Source organism: Rhinolophus hipposideros (assembly GCF_964194185.1).
Source record: "Rhinolophus hipposideros genome assembly, chromosome: 26".
In the NCBI taxonomy this organism is placed as follows: Eukaryota; Metazoa; Chordata; class Mammalia; order Chiroptera; family Rhinolophidae; genus Rhinolophus; species Rhinolophus hipposideros.
Window position 1 is genome coordinate 2,831,810 of NC_138072.1, and position 21,773 is coordinate 2,853,582.

At 49.9% G+C, this 21,773-nt stretch overlaps 1 protein-coding gene across 6 annotated transcripts; it reads right to left on the reverse strand.

Moving 5' to 3' along the window:
* Nucleotides 1-348: 348 nt before the first annotated feature.
* LHX9 (LIM homeobox 9) lies at nt 349-21,468 on the reverse strand. Of its 6 annotated transcripts, none has more exons than XM_081039055.1 (8): nt 20,979-21,385; nt 20,773-20,860; nt 20,495-20,565; nt 15,467-15,585; nt 13,380-13,582; nt 11,961-12,316; nt 5,886-6,088; nt 349-1,726 (listed from the first exon to the last, which is right to left on the reverse strand). In XM_081039055.1, exons 3-8 carry the CDS (start codon nt 20,520-20,522, stop codon nt 1,670-1,672), a joined length of 966 nt encoding a protein of 321 aa, XP_080895181.1. In that variant the 5' UTR covers nt 20,523-20,565; nt 20,773-20,860; nt 20,979-21,385; the 3' UTR covers nt 349-1,669. The 6 variants fall into 6 exon arrangements, with proteins under 6 accessions (XP_080895181.1, XP_080895180.1, XP_080895179.1 ...); XM_081039053.1 differs by lacking the exon at nt 349-1,726 and adding an exon at nt 1,942-4,681 and having other exon boundaries at nt 21,348-21,468; XM_081039052.1 differs by lacking the exon at nt 349-1,726 and adding an exon at nt 1,942-4,681 and having other exon boundaries at nt 20,979-21,361.
* Nucleotides 21,469-21,773: the final 305 nt, after the last annotated feature.

The following is a 21,773-nucleotide window of genomic DNA, read 5'->3' on the forward strand; positions in this document are numbered from 1 at the left end:
CAAATATTTAAAGGTCTGCCAAACCAGGCGAGGTTCCAAAATATTTCTAAACAAAACTGGCACAGGTAACAGCATGGGAAAGGAGGCAAAGCTGGGGGATAAGGATTTGAATCAAGTGGCTGGAAATGTATTGGAAAATCTACTTAAGTTGGATGCGGTTTCAATGAGGCATAAACATTCGATTTACTGACAAAACCAACACGTTTCATGATCACTCAAAATAGTCTCCTTGTCATGGTGCATTGTTTGTTTTCATTAGTGAGTTGCTCTCTCTTTTTAACTTTTTTTTCTCACTTTTTAGTATTCAGGAAGTGAAAGCATTTAAGAAAACATTCAAAATTCTGAGAATACATGTAAGCGAAATATTTAATGTCTGTCATTCATAAAAGTTACATCATTTACATAGGGTTTATTTGTATATAATAAAAATTTCATCATAATGAAAAATTTTCTGGAAAGTTATATGTTAATTTGCTTAACATATGCTTTGGATATACAGCTAAATAGGAACCATTAAAAAATTCTTTCTTCAAATATTCCCTTTAACAATTAAAAAACCTCATTCCTACATACATTTTTCTTTCCACTTGCTCCTTTGTTTTTAATATCATATGTCATTAGAACTATACCAAGACTGGATCTTCTCATAGTTCAGAATATACTTGTATACTTCAATAAATTTGCTCCTTGCATAGCAAACATGTAAACTAACAGAGGATCTATAAATTGTACCCTAATAATCTAAAAAAGTTGCTGAAATTTTACATGATAGTTTATACTGAGGTTTAGTTTTGTTGTAATTTGGGTTTTCTTTGTTTTTTTTTGTCTTTGTTTTTATTAATACACATGTCAATTGACACAATAAGAAGTCATGAAAAGTTAAAAACCAAGTATTTTTATCCTAGACTACCAGAATTTAACCTCAAGCTATTGTTTGACTTTTCTCCTAAGTATAACAAGTCGGAAAGGTGTGACGCTGCCTCTTACGACAGTGTTCAACATTAATTTCAACAGTGTGTGTTTAACATAAAGTTAACTATGTTTGCATCAAATAAAATGTTTATTAATGAAAGCTATTTATCATACAAGAAACAGCAAAGAGAAGTCATCATACAGAGATGTCCACTAAAGGTGACAAATGTAAAAGTGCATGCAGAGATTTCTGTTTAAAAAGGAAGTAATAAACAATAATACTAAAATTACGGGGGTTTGATCCCTATACTCTTAAGTGAGTGATCACTTTCTCTGAATTTACAATTGGAAAATGCCGTTAACAGATAAGACTAATACACATTAGCAAGCAGGTGAAATGAAGGTTTTGGGCTTTCTAACTACTGTGCTTGACAAATGTGTGGAATTTTTTTATTTCAATAATAATTTGCTTCAAATATGGGGTGGGCGTATTACTGCCAGGTTGCTCTGGTTTATACACGGTTTATCTCATTTTGTTTTAAACCACATCACTTTACGTCCCCATTTGTGTTAGACACCCATAAAGAACAGAATTTTTGTTAACATCCAGTAAATGACATTTAAGTCTCTCTCTCTCGCTTGCTTTTTTTTTTTTTGGCTCAATAGATTTTAAAATGTATGATTATCATAACCTAATATTGTCTTTGTCTTCACTGCAGTGGATTTCCGATCAAACTTTTCCCCTTCTTTTAATACTTTAGGGAATTTTCAAACGTCGGGATGTTTGGCTGTAATGCCCCAAGATTTGTTCTCCCTGAAAAAAATCATAGTGACAATTTATTAACTACAGAGCAACTTGGCTTTTAGGGGTCTGCAATTTCTATTTAGATTTACAAATATCCATTGGTGCTTAATAGACCTAAATCTTAAGCATATTTAAGGTTTCTTTTCATGCAATTACTTTATCTGCTAGTTATCTTTTTTTTTTTTAATTCTAAAAATTGGGCTGAGTCAAATCACTGGGGCATTACTTTTATTATAAGAAAATATATTCAAAGGCAATTCTAAGCTGAATTACATTGCATGTGCACTGGTGTGTACATTTAAAATGAATCAGAAGTTTGGAAATCTCAAAACTATTGGTATGTTTGAATATTTAAAATCTTGTTGTATTACTATTTTAATAGATTTTACATATAGATATTGGAAACACACTAGTCCAGTTAAACCTTAAATAAAACTGATGGGAAATAAAACTCCTTAGATTCAAAATGGTTTATTCACACAAATTTAATAGGATATATCACAATTGTTTGGTCCATAAATATTTAGGGGAAATAGTTTCTATACAATGCATTTATCAATAAACAAAGAAACATGGACAATTTTGCTAGACCACTTACTGTACTATAAACACGAAGCTCAATATATAAGATTATTGGATTTATCAACTATATTGGAAAGGGTGCACAACTGCTTTCTATGACATGTTTGTCCCCTCTAACAGGATACACCATAAAAAGAGTTTCAGAAATAAGAGGTAAAACAGTACAAAACTAGTGAGGTGTCAAAAGGGCTTCAAACAGTTAATTTAACAAACAACACATATATCCTGATTTTCACAAACTTACTTCCAAGTTCTATCATAAGGCACATAGGAAAACTGAGTTATAATCAGTCTACTTAATAAAGTAGACCTATAGTACCATATATTGTTCTGTCAAAGAACAAAATTTATAAGTATCAATATTTTACCTGTAAAAGTGTATTAATAAGATCTCAGCCTTACCAAGGTTGTTTGGTCTGGTTAGTGGTAAATGCCCAAAATGTAATAGAAATATGAAAAGTCAAGATTTAAGCTCCATATAAGATGATAACCACACTTGCTAAATATATAATGGCAATCACACCTTTCTTCTGTTACAGTGTTAACTTATCTTCCATCATCTTTGTTTTTAAAAAATAAGCTACTTTCTGTGCTAGTTTTCTAAAGACCCTGAGCAAAAGTTACAATAATGCACTTTAACGTGGGCAGTGAAGTGTCATATGTGACCACACATTTCTACAGCCAGAAGGACACCTTTAAAATCTATTAAATAGCCACTTTGACCTCCAGAGGAAATTTAAGGGGTCCAAAAAGTGGGGAATATGTGCAAAATTATTCTTAACAATCCACTAAAGCAAGACATATATCTTGACTTCTTTTTTATTTTATTTTATTTTATTTTTTTAGGAAATCCACAATCTAATTGGTATTTAAACTACAACAGAAGCATATAGATGAACATTCACCACTGCCCAGACCAATTAAGATTTTAGCTTAAATTAAAAGAAAAAAAATGCTACTGTAAACTAGGAAATAGATTCAGATCAGCATCCACGAGGCTTCTGAGTTTATCTACAATAAAAGACTAATAACTTCAAATCTCTGGTGTCAGAAAAGTTTTTTTCTGACAAATATATCAACCTGTGCCAAAGTAAAATAAAAGCAAAACAAAACCAAAGAATTCTCATTGTTGGTATGAGACTACTAAGTTGTTGTTTTTTTAACATTATTCATATAGAATGCCAGATACAATATCATGGTACAGCTACGCCAATTAATAGAGCTTTTCATTAAATTATACTGATTTTTTTTGACTTCTTAAAAAATTATATTTTACTTATTTCCATTTTCCCTGGGGGAAAAAATTAATTTAGAAAGAATGGTTTTACAACTATCATTTTTAGCTTTAGATGGTTCAAAGCATAGAATTTCAAATTCTATTTGGAATTTCAAGGGTACATAGGGAGTTCAAGTATTTTCGAAATGTTGACAAGCAAATAACTAACAAAAATTTTGTTGGGATATACATCCTTAAGAGAAGGAAAAATCACATTCCTATAATAGATTTCCTACCTAATTAATCTTTCATACTTTGAATTGCTACAATTAGTGCTTTTATTTAACCATATTCCTCATTTGTAAGAGGAAGGAGTAATCAAAACAGTTTTTCAGTTTTAAAATTAAAAAGTGTGAAGTTTTCAGAATTCCGTAAGTACCCATACAATTGCAATATTTAAAAAATAATGGTTTAATTATCTGATACTTTATTACCATAATCATTTAACTCGGGATATGATTATTTACCCATCAAAAACATCAACCTTTTTTTTTTTCCTTTGAGTGAGATTCTGGAAATAAGTAACATACAATTTTAAGAGGCACTTAGAATGATTCAAAAACTCCCCTTACCGACTGAAAGATCTAATTAATTTTTTAAAACCTCCAAATACACTTTGTAGACAAAAAAAAAAAAAAAAAGGAAAAACACTTTGTAAAGGAGACAATATTGTAAACTCATGTGCCAGTGGCTGCAGCTGCTACACACCAAGCTGTTGTTTTTATTTCCCAAATATCTGGTGGGTTAGGAGGGGGGGGAAAAAAGTCTTGTAAATAATAAAATAATAATAATTAGAATAAGAATCAAAAGAAGAGAAAGAATTTAAAAAAAGAAAAAAACAACCAATGTTAGAAAAGGTTCGTTAAGGTAGTTTGTGAGGGGCTCCCGGATTCGTGGCTGTCCGTGTTAGAGGTGATGGAGGTCACTACAGTGATAGAGGGATTGGGCAGCTCTGTTAAAGTGGTCGCTGTGCCGGGTGGGCTGAGAGCTCCGCTGTCTGCTGAGGGCGGGGCCGGAAGCGACGGGCCATCAGCTTTATCAACACCCCCATTCTCCTGCCGCAAAAGGTTCCTTCTGAATTTGGCTCGGGCGTTTTGGAACCAAACCTGCAAACCAATCCCAATGGATTTCTTTACCGATGTTTATTTTTAGAGTCCTTTTTTTTTTTCCTCTTTCTTTCCTTTTTTTTTTTCTTTCTTTTTTTTGTGTTGGATATGTGTTTCTCTTTTTAAATATAATTGTGTCTTTTTCTTGGGAGAGAAGGGCTTGCTTTTTTTTGGCTTTTTTTTTTTTAAAGAACGAAGTCAGTCAATATAGATATTGTCTCAACTGCACATATTCCCCTCCCCCCCAGCATTAACAAGTGCCACTTGGGACAACTGATAGGTAAGTGGAGATACCATGAAAACGAAGGCACAGAGACAGAGGGCATACAGTACCCCCAGACCCATCCAACCTACTCCTTTGAGAATGAGGAGAGGGAGGGTCATTGAAAGCTTCTCAGAGTGGGCCTCACTCATATGAAATGAACATCATTGAAAACAGATTTCAGGCTATTCTTGAGTCTGACACAGGGCAGGTCTATTTGGCATAAGACCTCCAGGGTCACCAGATGCCAAGCAGCCCAAAACTGGTTGGCGGAATTTAAAATGCCCGCTATTTGTCATGGAGACATGGAAGCGGGTCACAGGTGACCCACAGCCACGCGCCACAATTCCATTAGTTCTACGTTCTTACCATGCCGAGCTTAGGAAAACAACTGGACGGCAGATCTAACTCCCAGTATTTAGTTTTTAAATATGGTTCCTTAGAATGGGGAACTATATCTGCTCCAACTGGTTGCTGAGACACTACTCATACTTGTGGCTGTTCTGGAGTGGTTAAAAAATCGGGGCTGACCTGAATTTCCAAGGTCATAAACGCGAGCGAAGCTGCCAAGAGGTTGCTAATAAGACAGCCCTGGAAGTTCCCCCACGAGTCTATGCCTACCCTGACAGAAATCATTAAAGCCACAGCTGGTGCAAATGACATCACTGGCCTTTGCAGAGCAGTGAGGCAAACTGTGTTGGCTTTGATGGACCCATCTCTCCATCCGTAGGGGGAACGTGGCTGTGTCTTTAAAGACCTGGGGCTCTCTTGGGACACCCTCCTGGAAGCCCCTGCAAAACCTCCATACACCCTCTAGCAGGATAGCTCAGGTAAACTAATGATAAGCAGTAGAGGACATGCCTGCATCGCTCTAAACAGGGAAGAGAACTGTTTTTACTGGGAAGGGAGATGTGCGCACAGCCGATGACGGTGCCTTCTTACCTGCAAAACTCTTTTGGTCAGGCCTGTTTTCTGAGCAAGCTGCTTGAGATCCTTGGCATCCGGGTTGTGGTTGATGGCAAAGTAGGATTTCATGGTCCGCAGCTGGTGGTGTTTGAAGGAGGTGCGCATACGCTTGGTCTTCTGGGAGGGCGGGTAAGGCTGCTGGTCCCGGTCCAGGTGGTCGGCCTCGTTCTCATTACAACCTGTCGCGATAACAGGGAACAAACAAGGGCTCAGTGGGCACTCTGCGTTGGCTGAAATGATGGCAGGCTGTCGGGTGATGCTCTGATGAGAAAGCAACGGGGGGAAAGGCTGTCACTGCAGTTAGGAGAGGTACCCAGGTAAGAGAAAGATCTCAGTTGCCAAAGTCAGCCAAAGTAACCTGTGGAGGGGGACACAACCAAAGTGTGCATCAGAGAAAAACATTAGATGCTTAATGGTTGCTAGAAAAACCTGAGATGAATAAGCCAGTAAGTGTGGGAGAGAAATCTCCACAGGTGAAAGGAAATACTCCTTTTCAGATGTAATTTATGTGCATGAGCATTCCACCCCTGCACACATAGGCAGGTTTTAGAGACTCCGCGTTTTGTGTGTATTTGTGAATTCAGACATACTGTCCAAAAGCACTGCTTTCTGTCATGAGGGCTATGCCAGCCAGTCATTTCCGTTCTCTCAAATCTGAGGGTTTCTGAGAGCCCACCAAGTATAGAAAAATCTACGTCAATTCCAGTGCATAGCCTTTTCTGACATTCCTCAAGCCTTCTCGATCAGGAAAAACATTAGAAAGTGGCGGGGGAAGGGGAAAAAGTTACCCAATAAAAATCTGTAGATTCTTCTGTAATCATACGAATATTCTTTCTGAGGGCTTTAGCTATAACTGGGCTAATTCTATAGGGCTATACCAGGAAGAGAAGAGTTTTCCTTGGAGTGATTTTAATAAGTATTTCTGGACCGGAACGAGCTCAGACTCCCTTCACGCGCGGTTCATGCCTGAAGTGCTCCCCACAGCTCACAGTTCAGAGACACTGAGGACGCTTATTTTTAGACTCAGATCCTGGCCCTTTTTGCTGGGAGGTGCATGCCTGGGGTTTGAACTGCGCCCCTGGCTGGCCTGCTATAAGGAGGTGTCACCTTCTCTCCCCTTGCAAAGCCCTCCTCAGCACTGAGAGCAACACAGCCCAGCCTTTGAAACCAGCTTGAAGGTCATTATCCCCAGGATGTAAAGCTGTGCATTTAAAAGGTCATTTCCATACTGGCTCTGCATAGTAAATATGATTACAGAATGAAAACATTTGGCTAAATATTTACTGATTCGGTCAACTTCACAACTTAAAGGGCATGGCAATTTTTTTTTCTGTAAATCTTAGATCAGTATTTATCTGATGTATATTCAGATCTGGTCATCCCACATTCGGGTGCATTTTAACATAATATTTAACGTCGGTGGGGGTGGGGAGGTACGAGGGAGAGGGAAGAAACCTGACTCTTGAAGAAAGGAAAGTGAGGTATCTCATAATATTAGCTCTTCCATTCTGCTTGGTAAAATATTATTTGCCTGCTATGCTCTGGGTAGAACACCTTTTTAAAAAAATATTTTCAGTAAATCAGCATATATACAGAAACACAGTAGCTTTATAATCATTAATCAAGAGGTCAGCCACATCACAAAATCCATTTTACAAGAAATTCTCCCTCATGTAACAAGGAGAACTGATGGTCTCCTTTGTTCATAATTCCATTAAGATACAGAGGTGGGGGGGGCACATATGACAACAGAGCAGGTCCATTCACTGAGGGAAAGAGGACAATCTAGTCACCTGCGAGTCTCCCAGGTCAAGCATCGGGACGGGAGTCCCATGGGCACTCAATCAAGATTTTGCATCTTTGGTCATCGATAAAATCGTGAGTGACTATTAGGGCAAAATCAAATCAACTTGACATGGACTTTCAGTTTGACACATACACCCAAATGTTATGTTACCCAGCCAGGGTAATATATGCCCAGAGATACGAGAGAGAATATACTTTACATTTGATCCTATTCCAGCCCAGTGGGGATACATCAAGTTCAAATATCCTACAGAATTGCACCTCCCTATCCTCAGATGAATGAAATCGCATCTTACCACCTACTATAAAACTATACTTATCTCCAGTAAACTGAGCTATGTTTCACAGTCAGATTATAAATGTACCCACAACAAAATGGTCAGCAAGGCACATCTAGCCACTGCAGGCTTCTCCAAATAAGATTTCATTCCTATCATATGTAACATGTAACTTTTCCTGAACAGCACATTAAATTGAATATTATTACACTTGGGATGGAAGACTTAACTTGGTGTTTAGCCATCCTCCCTCCCTGAAGCACTATTTCTTAAGAAATGAGAATGATTTCTAACAGAACCACATATTCATTAGCCTTTAAAATGAAGTTTGTGAAAAATAACTCTGGGAAGGTTTTGATAAAATCGTTTCTCTGAGAATGTATTCTATGTTCATGGTTGCTGATTAAAAACTCAGCAGAGAATTTTAGTGCATGATACACAACGATGGGACTTGTTTTCACATAGAACACAATTTGGTGTATAAGGAATTTGTTAGCTCTTTATTGAACAGATATGACTGTATATGATTTTCCTCTCACATTATTCAACTTAATAGAGCAATCTATTTCTTCTACAGAGAAACTCAGTGCATTATCCTAAATTACTTCTGTGTAACTACAATTGCATTATGTAAACTTACAAGTGATTGTGTTTCCCCTGGGTGTACTTCTAAAGCTATAGGGGTTTTTTTGCCCTGATTTATGAGATGAAATGATAACTCTTAAAACTGCCTTAAACATACACCTATAAGTACACATCTGGCATTATAAAGTTAATGAGAAGATCTAAATGTTATTTTCCAGTCACTTATGAAATGGTCACCTATACATAAAGTGACTTTCTCTTCTGAAGGTGTGTAACCTTCTGAGACTAACTGATCCCTGGGAGACCACTAGGGGTCAGTGCCAGGCTAATTTAACAGCTACCAGGAGCTTCCGAAGTTTGGAAGCCAAGAACCAACCTAAGGGAGATTTTGAGAACATGCAAAAATTTTGTCTCTCGATTGATGCTAAATTGCCCAAACAAACAAGAGCTGCCTATCCTAAACTAAATCTTCTTCTCACCCCTAGAAGGTTTTATTTCAATCCAGCATTCCCAATCAACTTGCCATGTCTCCTAAAATATCTCCCTGATAGTGCACAAAGGAATAACTAAATTCAGAATATTTTCATTCAAAGGCATGTGCCTTATGGCAAGCTCTAACTGATTTTTGCCAAGTTTCACATCTTCTCTGGAAGTCTTCGAATTATAAACATATTTCGTGTACATGTTTTTGAAATTATGTCAATGTATAAATTATTTGTTTAGTATCAACATTACTCTTTCTGAAACTAGTTTACATTGAGGCAGAGATAGATGGCAATATAAGGTCCAAAGAAAGTTTTCAAAAAATAAACAACTGAGCTAAAACTGAGTCCATTTTATTTTCTACTTTTTTAATGTTTTTAATTCGCTGAAGTGTTTGTGTTGCTGGTTTTGAAACAAGCTGGCATTAGATTCATAAACACTTTTTTAAATGGTGGGTTGATTTCCGGTCAGGCATCTTTAACGCCATTTCTCCAGATTACAGTTCACCTGAATTTAAAGACTTATATAGTATTTACTGGCGAATCTGGGGAAAGTCCAGAAAGGATGGGGTGGGTGTTAATTAAGAGGCGTCTGGTCCAGTGACACACAAACTCCTTGGGGGAGGGGTCTCAGCACGTCCCGCATCCTTCTCCAGCCTCAACTTTCTCAGGAACCTCGCAGCAACTCTAATTTGCAAACTAAAGACCTACATGGAGGGAAAGTTTCATTCCTTTTAAGAAATAAATTTGTACTCACTAGTTCTCCTGGGGCAGTAGGAGAAACAGAATTCTACTGTCCTCAAAGTTTCTAGGTCTTTCTAATGTAAGATCCAAAGGGGAATCCAATTTAGCTGATTTGATTAAATAAACAAGGGAAACCAGGCTTGTCATCTTTTGGCTAAAAATGTCCTCCACACTTCCGGACCTTCCCAGGATCTCAGGGGTTCCCTCTTTTCCCAGGGACTTACTAGTAATGTCTCTCTCTCTCTCCCTCTCTCTCTCTCTCATTAGGGCACTAGAGCCTTAGTGAGTGGGTCCAGACTCCGATCTCATCTTCTATTAATAAAGAACAATTATTGCCCTGTCTGTCCTGCCTCCGGGAACCAGGCATCAAAGGAGACCCAGTAACCGCGCCGTGCAAAGTGGCCCGAGCCAGAGCTCTGGCCTGAGCGCAGCAGGGCCAGCGCGAGGCCGCGACCCTAGGCCAAGGGTTAGAAAAACCTGGTGATGCACCCGCCGCCCAGACACAAACCCATCCAGGTGGGGGCCGTGGCGAGCCGACCAGCCCTTTTCTCTTCGTCCAGTGACCCTGGCGTGAACCCCGAGGGACAAGTGGAGCCGCACTGGGCTCCGCGCTCCGCACTCTCCTTGGGACGCACAGCGCGGCTCTTACCCGGAGCAGATTCGTCCCCATCAGTGACATCAGCCGACATCCCCAGGAGGGAGCGGAGCAGAGAGCTGGAAGGCTGACCCAGCGGGGCCTCCCCTGAAAACACTGGGCTCGGAGCAGGACTCCTAGTTCCCACTGGCAATGTCACTCCCTTGGGCAAATTACTTATCTGGCGGGGCAGTGTTGAGAACCAGCAAAGCTCAGGCGCCCTACCAGGCACGTAGGCACTGGAGAACTAGCAAGATCCCTGCTCTGCGATGTCCACACTTGGGCTGATGTCGGGTGCTCATGGTAAGGGAGTGGGATTGCCACCAGGAGCTCCCCAAGGTCCCTTCCAACAGACTGGACTCCCCTAGTCTGACTCTTCTGCCCGCCATTGAGGGTCCCCACCAGGGCCAGGGAAGTCAGAGCAGCAAAGCCAGTCCTTAGGCTCCCCAACGTTGGCCTGGGGCTTGGGAACCGCTTTCCCAGGGCTGAGGCTCACAAGAAGAGCGTCCTTCCTGCTCAGAATTGTGGTCCCCACCATCAGGTCCCCACCTGGAGGGTGGAGGGTGTGGGCAGGCTACCGACAACAGGAAATGGGTGGGTGAGAGACACTGACCATGATAGGTATGTGCCCAAAGCACATGGGTGCTCTGTGGCCTGGTCCCTGCATTGTTTTTAAGGAAAAGAGAAGGTAGGCCAAGGACCGAAAGGCAGCCCGAGACACCACAAAACTCCTCGGGGCGCCTGACCTGGAGGTTCTGTGTCTTCCGTCGGCTGGGTGCCTGCTGGTCCACCACCCGGGAAAGGAGCTGGCAAGCCCAGTGCCCTGACCCCGGGAAGGCGCAGGCCAGCTCAGCGGGGCACACTGATGGCCACCCCGCCAGCTGCCTCTCGCCAAGATCAGGGGTTTGGTTTTTCAACACTTGCCAACTGTGTTCCTGATTAGCCACAGCCTGTGCCCCTCTAGACAGACTGGGCTTGGGCTCTGAAGATTTCTTTTTCTTTTTTCAGTAGGAAAACCTTCTCCAGGATCTATAATGTGGCTTCCACACAGGAATTGCCCTGGGGCTGTTTTGCTCCAACTGGGAGCCAGAAACTAATGGGCTCGTTAACTAAGGGGCACCGCGGACTTGGCTCTGCCGGGTGGGGAAGTCATCTCAGGCCTATGGTAATGAATGTGTTTCTCGCCACAACCTAAATAAAGGTCTCGGTCTCTCTCTGTGTGTCTCTCTCTGTGTCTCTGTCCTTCTCTCTCTCTCTCCCTCCCTCCCTCCTTTCCACCCTCCCTTTCTCCCTCTCTCTGTCCTTCTCTCGCCCCCCACCCCCGTTTCTCTCCCCTCCCCCTCTCCCCCTCTTCTCCTCCTCCATCTTTCCCTCCTTTCTGCGTGAAAGGGACTAGTCGTGGCAGGATGGGCCTACTAAGCAAAGCGCCCTCTTGGAACCCCATCTTGGGCCGGAAGGAGCTCAAGTGGAATGTCTCCAGGGAGCAGAGGCCGGGGCTGAAGCAGGTGGTGGTGGCACCCACCTGAGTTGTAGCTGACGAGGTCCACTCCCAGCGCCGGGCTCTTCCGTTTCCGGGGCCGCCCCTTCTGCACGGTGCCCGTGCCGTTGAAGTAGGGCAGGGCCAGGCCCCCGCTCTTGGCCGCCAGCTCGGTGTAGCTCAGCTGCGGTGGGTACTCCCCTTGCAAGAGGGTCTCGAAGTGGGCGCGACAGTACACCAGGCTGTCCTTCATGCCAAAATGGTCGCCCGTGGTCAGGGTCTTGTTGCAGGTGGAGCAGGTGAAACAGCTCAGGTGGTAGACAGAGTCTCGGGCGCGCATGACCATCTCGGAGGCGGAGATGCCAAGATGGCAGCGGGCACATCTCTGCACAGAGAACCTTCTGGAAGGAAACAGTGGAGTCAGGCGCTGGTTGAGGCAAGGCGGGGCCGGCTCCCTCCCGCCACGCCTGGGGCTCGGTCAGCGGTGGCCCACGCCTGAGAGGGACGGAAGGGCTCGGGGAGGAGAGGACAGGGCCGAGTGGGGCATTCATTGCACTTGTTCATTGACCTGCTCTAGGCAGCGGGACAAAGAACCCTTACATTACAATCGGAACAACTGAGTCACTACTCCTCAGTGTCCTTCCCTGTAAAATGGAAATCAAAGGCAACAACAACAAATACAGGAAAGCTGCACTGGCTAACTCCCAAGGCTGCGACGCAAGTGAAAACATCTCACCGATTGCAAACGTTCTGTGAAGGAAGGGTGGGGTTATTTACGGGTGTGGGAGTGTGCGTGCAGCTCGCGTGCAGGCACAGCCCGGGCAGCCCCAGTTTTGCAGCGGGAGGCGGACTCTTTTCCGGCCGCCGGGCCCGCGGGCTGCGCGCACAGCTCGGTCCCCTGCGCAGCGCCGCCGGGAGGTCAATAGACGCGCCTGCCGGGCGCCGTGGAGCCAGGCAGGCCCCTTCTCAGCGGCGGCCAAGGGGGCGCGGAGCTGAACGGCTTGGCTTTCGGCAACGGCCATCCTTTCCTTCCATGGTCTTGTCCATGGTCTCCCGCCACCCCTCGCGAAAACCTAACACCCCGCGGCTGCTACCCGGGCCACCAGCTAGTTCCCTACCAAGGCGCGGACCTTGCCCGGTTCGTAGTAAACGGAAAAAAAGGCGCTTTCGTCTCGGAGGACCGGAACACACTCATTCAGTCTTCCCCGATTCCCCCGGTTCCCTCCGAGCGTCGCGAGGGGCCGCGAGCGCGCGCGGTTCACCGAAAACGCTCCGGACCCTGGCGTCGCCCCACGCATCCTCACCGGCCGTCTGGGGGGCAGCAGCTTGAAGGCGTGTGCCCCGGATTTCCCTGGTCTGGGGCCCGATGACTGCTCCCCGAAGGGGCCAAAGCCGGGGCCGAGCGAGGCTCGCGCGGACGGCCCTGCCAGGTGCAGCGGGACGCCAGGGGCAGCGGCGGGGTACCTGTAGTAATCCTCCTTGCAGTAAATGCTGCCGTCCTTGGCGAAGCAGGTGAGCTCGGACTCGAGGGCCAGCTTACATTCACAGCACTTCAGGCATCTCAGGTGCCACTGTTTGTCCACCGCCAGCAGATAGTACCTGTCCGAGATCTTGCCCCCGCAGCCGGCGCACAGGGCGGGCTTCTCCGGGCTCAGCGGAGGCATGCCCTGCAGGGAAGGCAAGCACACCGCACGCTGAGGACGACGCGGGGCCGCAGGACGCGGAGCACCGCGGGGGTCAGGGGCCCGCGCGCCAAGGTCAACACCGGGAAGCGTTTGCAAAGTTCCCTTTGCGCTCACTCCCTTTCCACGCCGTCCGCCGCAGCCCACGTTCCGTCCTCCCGGGACGGGTCCCCTAAGGACCAGGACAGGCCGGCCACCTCGAACCTCTTTTTAGAAGGGCTGGGAGCGCAGGGACGATAGTTTGGCGCATGTTTCCCAACTCGAAAAATCACAAGCTTAAAAGTGTGGCTTTCAAGGCATACAACATCAAACAAGGGAAATTGTTATTGGGGGATGGAAAGGACGTTTGGGCGAGCACGGTTGTTTTTAAGCAAACACGATAACAATTCTGTTTCTCTAAATTCCTGTGAACAGCCTGGACATGGACCGACATGGCTAGATTTTAATGCCTGAGCTCAGAGGTAGGGCTCCATTGTTTTGATCGGGATATATTTGTCAGGTCTTGCTTTCGCTAATTTTCAAGGATTCTGGTTCTCCTTCTAGCCAGGGTGTTTAGTGCCTGTTTCCAGGGAGGGTCCGTTGTCCCGTCCTCTTTGGACAGGGCCTCTTTCCCTGGCTTCCACATACCTTGGAGATCTTTGTCCTGGAAATTTGTTTGGTGCCCAAATTCAGCTTTTCTCCTGCGTCCCCACCCAGGCGTCCAGGAACGGGAAATCTCACCTGGACAAGCCCAGCAAGCCCCTTCGCAAAATTCGGGGTGCTGCTTTTTGTTTTTAAACAGGGTGACTACAAAACGGGGGGGTGGAAAGAAGCTAACCGCTGGACTTTTATTTCCCTCCAAACCAGCAGAAATGGGTTGGAGGAAACTTTGGCGGGCCTGGAAAGGGAAAGCATCGCCCTCGACTCGGATCAGACCAGGGACGTGCGCTGAATTCGTGTTTCAAACGTAGAAACACCCACGAACTCGGCTCCGTGGTGGGCCCAGAGCTCGGCAGGCGGGCCCAGAGCAGTCCCCCGGGTTGGGCTGAGCTACAGTTCCCGGCGGGGTGCCTAAGGATCCCCACAGCTCGGTCGGGCTGAAATCATTTCCGGAGGCTTTTGTAGTTTTTTCCCCTCCTGCTCGTAAGTGGGGAGCTCGTAGATTATTAATTGAGTTTTTATGAAGCAGACATGCCTCTTGTTATTATGAATAGTAGTGAGGGTGGTAGTGGATTACATCGTTTAAGGGTTAGCACTTTCTCGCGCTCGGCCAAGGACCCCGCTCCTCCGGCTTTTTATTCGGTTTCCCTGCACAGGACACGCGTCCGGCCCGGGCGCTGAGCGCAGTCCTGACTCGCTAGACGGGCCGAGCCCGGCTGCCAGAGACCCGGAAAATCGCTGGGTTTGGGGGCGCCGAGCTCCGGGCGTCCGGGGAAGTGGAGGTGGCTCAGACATTTCCAGTCCACTCCAAAGGTCCGGTCGTCAGACCCACGACCAAGCCGCCGCGCTCCCGCTCGGCCCGGACGCCGCGCAGCCCGCGCACCGCCCGCGCCCAGCTCGCGCTTCGGGCCGCGCTACCCGCCGGGGAGGCGCCCGGGAGCCCAGGGGACCCCAAACCGAGTCTGAGGTCTGCAGAAGAGGAGTCCCCATCCTCTCGCTCCCGGCTCGCTCCTCTCTCCGGGGAACAGCTGCGGCAGAGGGTGGAGAGCGCGGGGTCTCAGTAGGGGAGACGTTTCAAGGCAGAGAGGTGCCCGGTTCTGAGCCCCACAGACAAGGTGACCGGAGAAAACCCACCCGCCAGTCTGGAGCGGACGTCCCCACGACCCGCCATCCCCACGACGCGGCTTCCAGAGCGCGCGGGGCGCCGGCCCCGCCTGGGGCCCTCCTTACCGCGTCGCGGCCGTTGAGCTGGGCGCCTTTGGCCAGGCGGGCCTCGGTCTTGGATCTGCGCTCCATCTCCTCCATAATGCCTTGGATGTGGCCTCCCGAGATCCCGTGGAAGAGCATGGCTGGGGGGCGGAAAGGACACGCGTCGTCTTCTGCTCGGCACCCCACTATTTCCATATACACGCGCCCTGGGCTCTCAGCTCATCCGAGGGAAGGAGCAGAAGGGACCGCAAAGGCTGCGCGGTGCAGGAGCGCGGGGACGCTCGGGGACACAGGGCAAGAGGGAGACGGGGAAGAAGAAAGAGGCAGACAGGGTGGAAGGTGGTCTGCTTGGAAAAGCAGGAGAAAAAGAAGGGGGATCAACCGCCCCAGCGGCTCCCTGAAAGAGACGTGCAGAAAACAAACAAACACGGGCGGAGCGGAAGGGAGACGAAGAAGACGAATCTTACGGCTCCGAGAGATCGAGTTACTAATGAGAAACAACTGCGGCGGGAGGTGGGGCGGGGGGGGGACGGACAAAATCTGTGCGGAAAGAAAATAGTTTTGAACACAAAGAAAGAAAAAGAAGTGCTATTTTCGGCGGTCCCTGGCTGCTTGCAAGTTCCCAGCGCCTGTAGGTTGGGTTGGGGACTGCTCCTGCCGGAGCTGTGTCCAATTTGTTAAGAGACTAAAGCCAGCCCATTTTTGATAATTTAGTAGGAGGAGTTCTCTCCCAGGAGCTGCCACCGATTTTTATTCAGACAACAAAGACCTGTCATACTCCTCTCAACCCCCTGGTGATGGGCAAGCGGGGACAAACATTACAAAGGGGGGGCGCTGGGGGAGGTAGTGGGTGGGGGCATTTACCTCCCCCCCACAGCGCGCGCGTGCGCGCGTACACACACACACACACACACACACACACACACACACACACACACACACACCCTTCCAAGAGTTCCCAGCAATCCCGTTTTAAAGGAGCCCTTATTGTCCCCCCGCCCTGGAGCAGGAGGCAGCCAACCGGCCTATTTGGTCCAAGTTCAGGATCAGACCTGGCTCAAGGCAAACAGAACAGCCAGCTTCAAATTTTGGGTTTCTCTTATGTGGACTTTTTGGTCCCCAGCTTACCGGGACCCCAAATAACTAAATATTGGAGAGACAAGCCTTCCCTCTCCCACCCCTCTTCCTCAGCTCATGTTTTAAAAACAGGTCGCCTCACCTCCCCAGAGGGGTGCGGACCTTGCCAGGGGCCAATGAGTCCCCCAAAGTGAGAAGGGGCTAGGAGAGCCTATGTTTCTGGAGTTTACATTCGGCCAAATGATTTTCTTTGGAAGGTGAGTGTAGAGAACAGGGGCGTGGCCTACTTGCAGGCGGGAGTCTGCAACTGAGCGTGGCCTTGGGGTGCTGCATTCTCTTACCAAGTTCAGGTCTGAAGGGGACGTGCTGGTGAGTCTAGTGTCCCTTTCAGAACTTGTCAATGTGGGCAGCGCCTCGGGGACTCCGTGAGCTCATTCCATGACTTACTGCACTCTGTTCCCACTGCCCTGGCAGGACAGGGGACTTGAAAAACGGGACATTTAGGAGGATGTGAAAGGGGCTCCTCGCTGTGGAGGAGGGGAAGGCGAGAGCCGACATGCAGAGCAGCAGAGCTGTACCCCACAAGAGGCCAGCCTGTTCTGTGTCCCTCTGTTCCCGTTAGCGCAGCCTCTCCTCGGCCCTATAAAAAAGTGTCCACAATACTATGAGATTGTTGATTCATTCAAACTACTAGAAGTCCCCCAGGGCAAGTTCCTGCCCCCTGAAGCAGGAGTGGCAGGAACCAACCCAGCTTTAACCCGACTCGAGGAAGCCCAGGCTGCTCGGTGCCCCTTTTCTGCCTCTCGCCTGCCTGTCCCACCGCTCCCCACGACTTTCCAGGCAACAGCGGGGTCAAGTCCTGACACATCCTGGTACCTCAGGGAGTCACCTGGTGGCAGACTCGCTTTCCTCTTCGGAAACCTACAAGGAACGGCACTCAAATCTAGAAAGAAGCAGGGAGAGGGAGAGGAGGAAGGGAAGGAAGAAGGAAAGAAGGAAGAAGAGGGAAGAGAGAAGAAAGAATGAGAATGGGGTGAAGAAGAAAGGAAGGACATGAGCGAGGAGGAAGGCAGGCAAGCAGGTAAGAGTGGAGGGAGGGAGGAAAACGCCGCGGTGCAGCAGCCTGACTTCCTGTCCTAAAGCATCGTTTTCTGAAGCTGCTGGAGTCACCTCTTGCATGAAACCCAAGACTCCATGCTTCCCCTTGCTCTTTTCTCAGGGTCAAAAATGATGTTATTTGCAGACGGGGCGCTATTGCAGTCCTCCGGGTACCAGAATGCAGCTCGTAAAACACAATTTCACACAGAAATGAAGCCAATCAAGTGGACTAAGCTGGAGACCGCCCCCCCCCTCACTTTGGAAGCCCTACCAGACAACTGGAAGGCTGTTTACTGTAAGTAAATGTAATCAGCCCCTTTGTATGGAAATCAATGAGCTGGGCAAACCCAAGCGCACGACGAAGGGCCCCAAGGAGGGGCTGGGACAGCCGCCTCCCTGAGACAGCAGGTCCTGTCACCAAAGCAAGTCGCCTCCCACAAATCAGCAGCTAAATGGACACAGATCCCCGAGCAGGAGGAGAAAGCAGGAGTCTCAGAGACGAGCATCCGTTCACCTAAGAAGACTCCGAGGAGAAAGAAAAGATGGGACCTCAACCCAGGGACCCGCTTTCTCTAGTTTCTGAGCAAAACTCTTGCCTCCCCCCTTCCCAATGGGGGTTGGCATTCGCTTTGGCTGTTGCTGGAATTTTGGTCCTTCTGGGCGAAAACAGCGAAGAACCCATTCTTTGCTTGCAAGAGATGAAACTTGGGAGATTCCATGAAGTGAAAGTTGAACCGACAACTCCAGGAAAAAGTCAGCACTTTGTGAAAAGTCTCCAGGGCAGCCAAGGACAGAAGTCCTGCCGGCCCTCCATTCATTCATTCATTCATTCATTCATTCATTCATTCATTCATTCATGCATGCATGCATGCATGCATTCGTTCCTCTGTTCCACGCGTATGTATTAACTATCAGATACCGGTAGGGCAGGGCGCCTTCTGGGTTGCCTCTTTTTTCCTATAAACGTCGGGTTATAAGTTCCTGCACCCGGTGGGATTGGCCACTCCCATAAAGAAGCGAACTGCAGGACTCCTCCTCAGACGACGCAGGAAGTTTGCCGAACGCTGGGGGTGGGGCAGGGGGGGCTGCCCGAGTTTGGGAGGTCCTTGTTCGGTCTGCGGAAATTGCAACCCAGCTTCCTCCTACAGTTCCTCAAAGAGGAAGAGTGGGGTGGAAGAGGATGCCAGGAGAATTGGGTGCGTGACCTGGGGCGTCTCGGAGCTCTGGAAATTTACCTAAGAGGGCCCCTCCTCGCGCCCCCTCCCTCCCAAAGGACAGTACGCACTTGAAGGAGCGCTCTTTGTGGCTCTGCCTTCCTTCACCTCTCACGTGGAGGGGCTGGGCCCGGCGGCCCGCAGAATGGTCGGCGAGCGCCCTAAAAGCCATCCGCCCTGCCCGAAGCCCGGAACACCGTCTGGAGTCTCCTTTCTGAACTCGGGGCTCCGTTCGGAGCAACGGGGCGGAACCCGTGCAGAGATGCCCTCCCGCACAGCTGGGCACACGCCACCCTCTCCTCTTTCTGCTCCACCAGTCGCCGGTCGGCCGGACTCTGGCGGGGCACAGGGGCGGACTGAGGGTTCAACTGCTGGGTTCTCCTCCAGGGCGAGGGCGGGACCCAACTCCCCAGAGGGAAGGGGAGGGAAAGGAGAGAGCCTGCATGGCTTTCCCCAGGGACAGCAGAGGCGCTGGGGTCCAGACAGCAGATCCGCGTCTCCGAAGATCGGAAGCGGCTCGAGGTCTCTTTAGACCTGACTGTTGGAGGCCAAGATCCTGTGCCCCCGGGTTTGCCCTTCAAAGGGCAGCGGTCACCTTTCCTTCTGGCCCTAGTCAGCTGGTGAAGGAGCCCCTCGGTCTCGAAGGTGCAGCTGCTCCAGCAGTATTCGGCTTCGGGCACTGTCCTGAGAACCCTAGGGCCCGGAGTCAGTGCCTTCGGGTGGGTGGGAACCGCTCCCCGAGTGCGGCGCCACCCAGCCCTGGGCGCCCGGCTACGCCGAGCGAGCGGGGAGCCAATGGCCAGCAGGCGCCGGGCTTTTCTCCAGTCGGTGGACAGAGGGATCTCAATGTGCCAAACTTCCCCACCAGCGAGGGTGGCAGGTTAAGACTGGCGCTGCCTCACGGGCGCGCCGGATTCAGTCCCACTAGGGGCCTCGGAATCCAACGGGAGTGGCCGGAGGCTCGGACGAGCGGAGGGGACCCGGACCGCGCTGCGGGAGCGCCTGACCACGCACCCTCTCCGCGCGCACAGAGCCTCCGCCGGCCGCCTGCTCCCTTCACACCGCTGTCTTCCACAGACCCGGTTCTTCTCCAAAGGGGGCGGCCGCCGAGGCCAGGGCAGCGCGCGTCTGCAATCTGCAGGCCCTTTCCCTGACACGTGCCGCGCCGCCCCAGGAATAACCGACCTGGCCCGCACCGCGTCCGCGGAAACGGCGGAGTGAACAAAAGCGACGCGGGTGAAGCCGCTTTGCAGCGAAGCCCTGCGCGGGTGAGAACGCTGTCCGCTCTGTCCCTGACCCCTTCCCAGCAGAGGATGCCCGGCAGCGCCACCGAGGGCCCGCGCGCAGCCCTCCGCGCCACCACTACTGGGGGCTCCGGGGCACCGTGACCTCCCCCCCCAGCTCCATCCAGCGATAAGGCAGACCCTCCAGAGAAAGGCTGAAGCAGGGACACACGGCTTTCAGGAAGCTCTTGCGGACACTGTGTATTTTAGAGCCTACGCAGCGCAGGGTAATTTCTAAGACAAATACACACCCCTCTCCCTCCCTCCCCGTGACGGCGCGCACACGCGTGTGCACACACACACTCACATACGTGATATGCACACTGGCCCGAGGAACAGGACAGCTAAAACGAGAAGGCCCCGGGCACTTAACTCACCTGCCTCTAGCGTGGCACCGGTCAGCATCCTCCGAGCCCAAGGTGCGGCTCACGCCGCGATGGTGGCCGTCCTGCAGACAAGAGCTGCGCGTCAGCGGGCGTGGCGGCGGGGACCCCGCGCGCCTCCTCCCACCGGAGGGTTGTCGGAACCGCTCCCCCGCTGCGACCTCAGGTGCCAGCGGCCGTGCGAGCAGCGGGTCCGCCCTGCCCCCCACCCGGGTCCGCGCGCGCCCAGGACAGAAACCTACTCGGGCCAGGCAGAGCCCATCGGGTCTTACCTTGAGGTCCAGGCGTCCCCCTAAGACTCTGGTGTCCCGCGAGGTGGCAGCGGGAGGTGCGGGCCGGTCCTCAGGCCTCGAGGGTCCTCTGTTAATCCAAATAAATAAACCATTGGATGGGAACCCCTCTCTCTCTCTCTCTCTCTCTCTCTCTCTCTCTCTCTCTCTCTCTCTCTCTCCCCCCCCCTCTCTCCCGAATCCCTCACCTCTGACCCGCAGACCCCTCCACCTGTCTTTTATTTTCTGTATAAGCTCCCGGCGCGGGAGGAGGAGGAGGAGGGGAGCGCAGAGAGGATCCCGGGCCGGTGCCGGGAGACGCGCTCCGTCCCGCCCCCGCAGCCTCTCAATAATCCGGGGAGGTGTTAATGGAGGCCTCACTCTTACTGAACCTCATAAAGCCGCAGCATTTCGAGGCTTGGGCGCCGCGGGAGGCCGGAGTCTCGCAGAGCGCCCTGGGCTGCGTCCCCATCGGCCGTGGCCCTCCCGTGCTCCCTCCCACCCAGAAGAGGCGGTTGCACGGACGGCGAGGGGCGGCAGCTCGTGCGGGGAGCTGGGCCCAGCCCCGCATTGCTCACCGCACCTCCGCCCGCCCCTCGCGGTCCTTCCTCCCTCCGGCACTCCGGGGCGGGGCGCGGGGACCTGGCGCTTCGGGGTGCGCTTGGCGTTCCCGGGGGGCGTTGTCGGCGGGTCAGGGCGCCTGCCGGAGGTCTCTCTCCCGCCCGGCGCGGCAAGGAGGCGCGGATGGCGATTAACCTTCCAGGGGAGAACCGACTGTAGCCCTGGGAGACCAGCCTTTCGGGCGCGAGGACAGACTCCCAGACCCGGGACAGGTGAGGGTCCTGTTACCTGGTCTCAGGTCCCTGAGGGCCGGGGTCGCCCCAGCAGCCCCGGGAGCAATCAGGCCGCGGGGAAGCAGACGGAGAACCAGGAAGCCCGGCCTCTGGGCAATGCTTGACCCACTCGCCCACCCGGTGCGCCCGGTGCAGCCAGAGAAGGGCGTG

Excerpts from the sequence above, each read along its gene's own strand:
- LHX9 (XM_081039050.1), bottom strand. The coding sequence starts at position 15,640 with ATGGAAATAGTGGGGTGCCGAGCAGAAGACGACGCGTGTCCTTTCCGC. Across the intron at positions 6,089-11,960 it reads CCTCGTCAGCTACAACTCAG|GTTGTAATGAGAACGAGGCC; the intron begins GTGGGTGCCACC and ends TTATCGCGACAG. Across the intron at positions 4,682-5,885 it reads TGACCAAAAGAGTTTTGCAG|GTTTGGTTCCAAAACGCCCG; the intron begins GTAAGAAGGCAC and ends ATTGGTTTGCAG.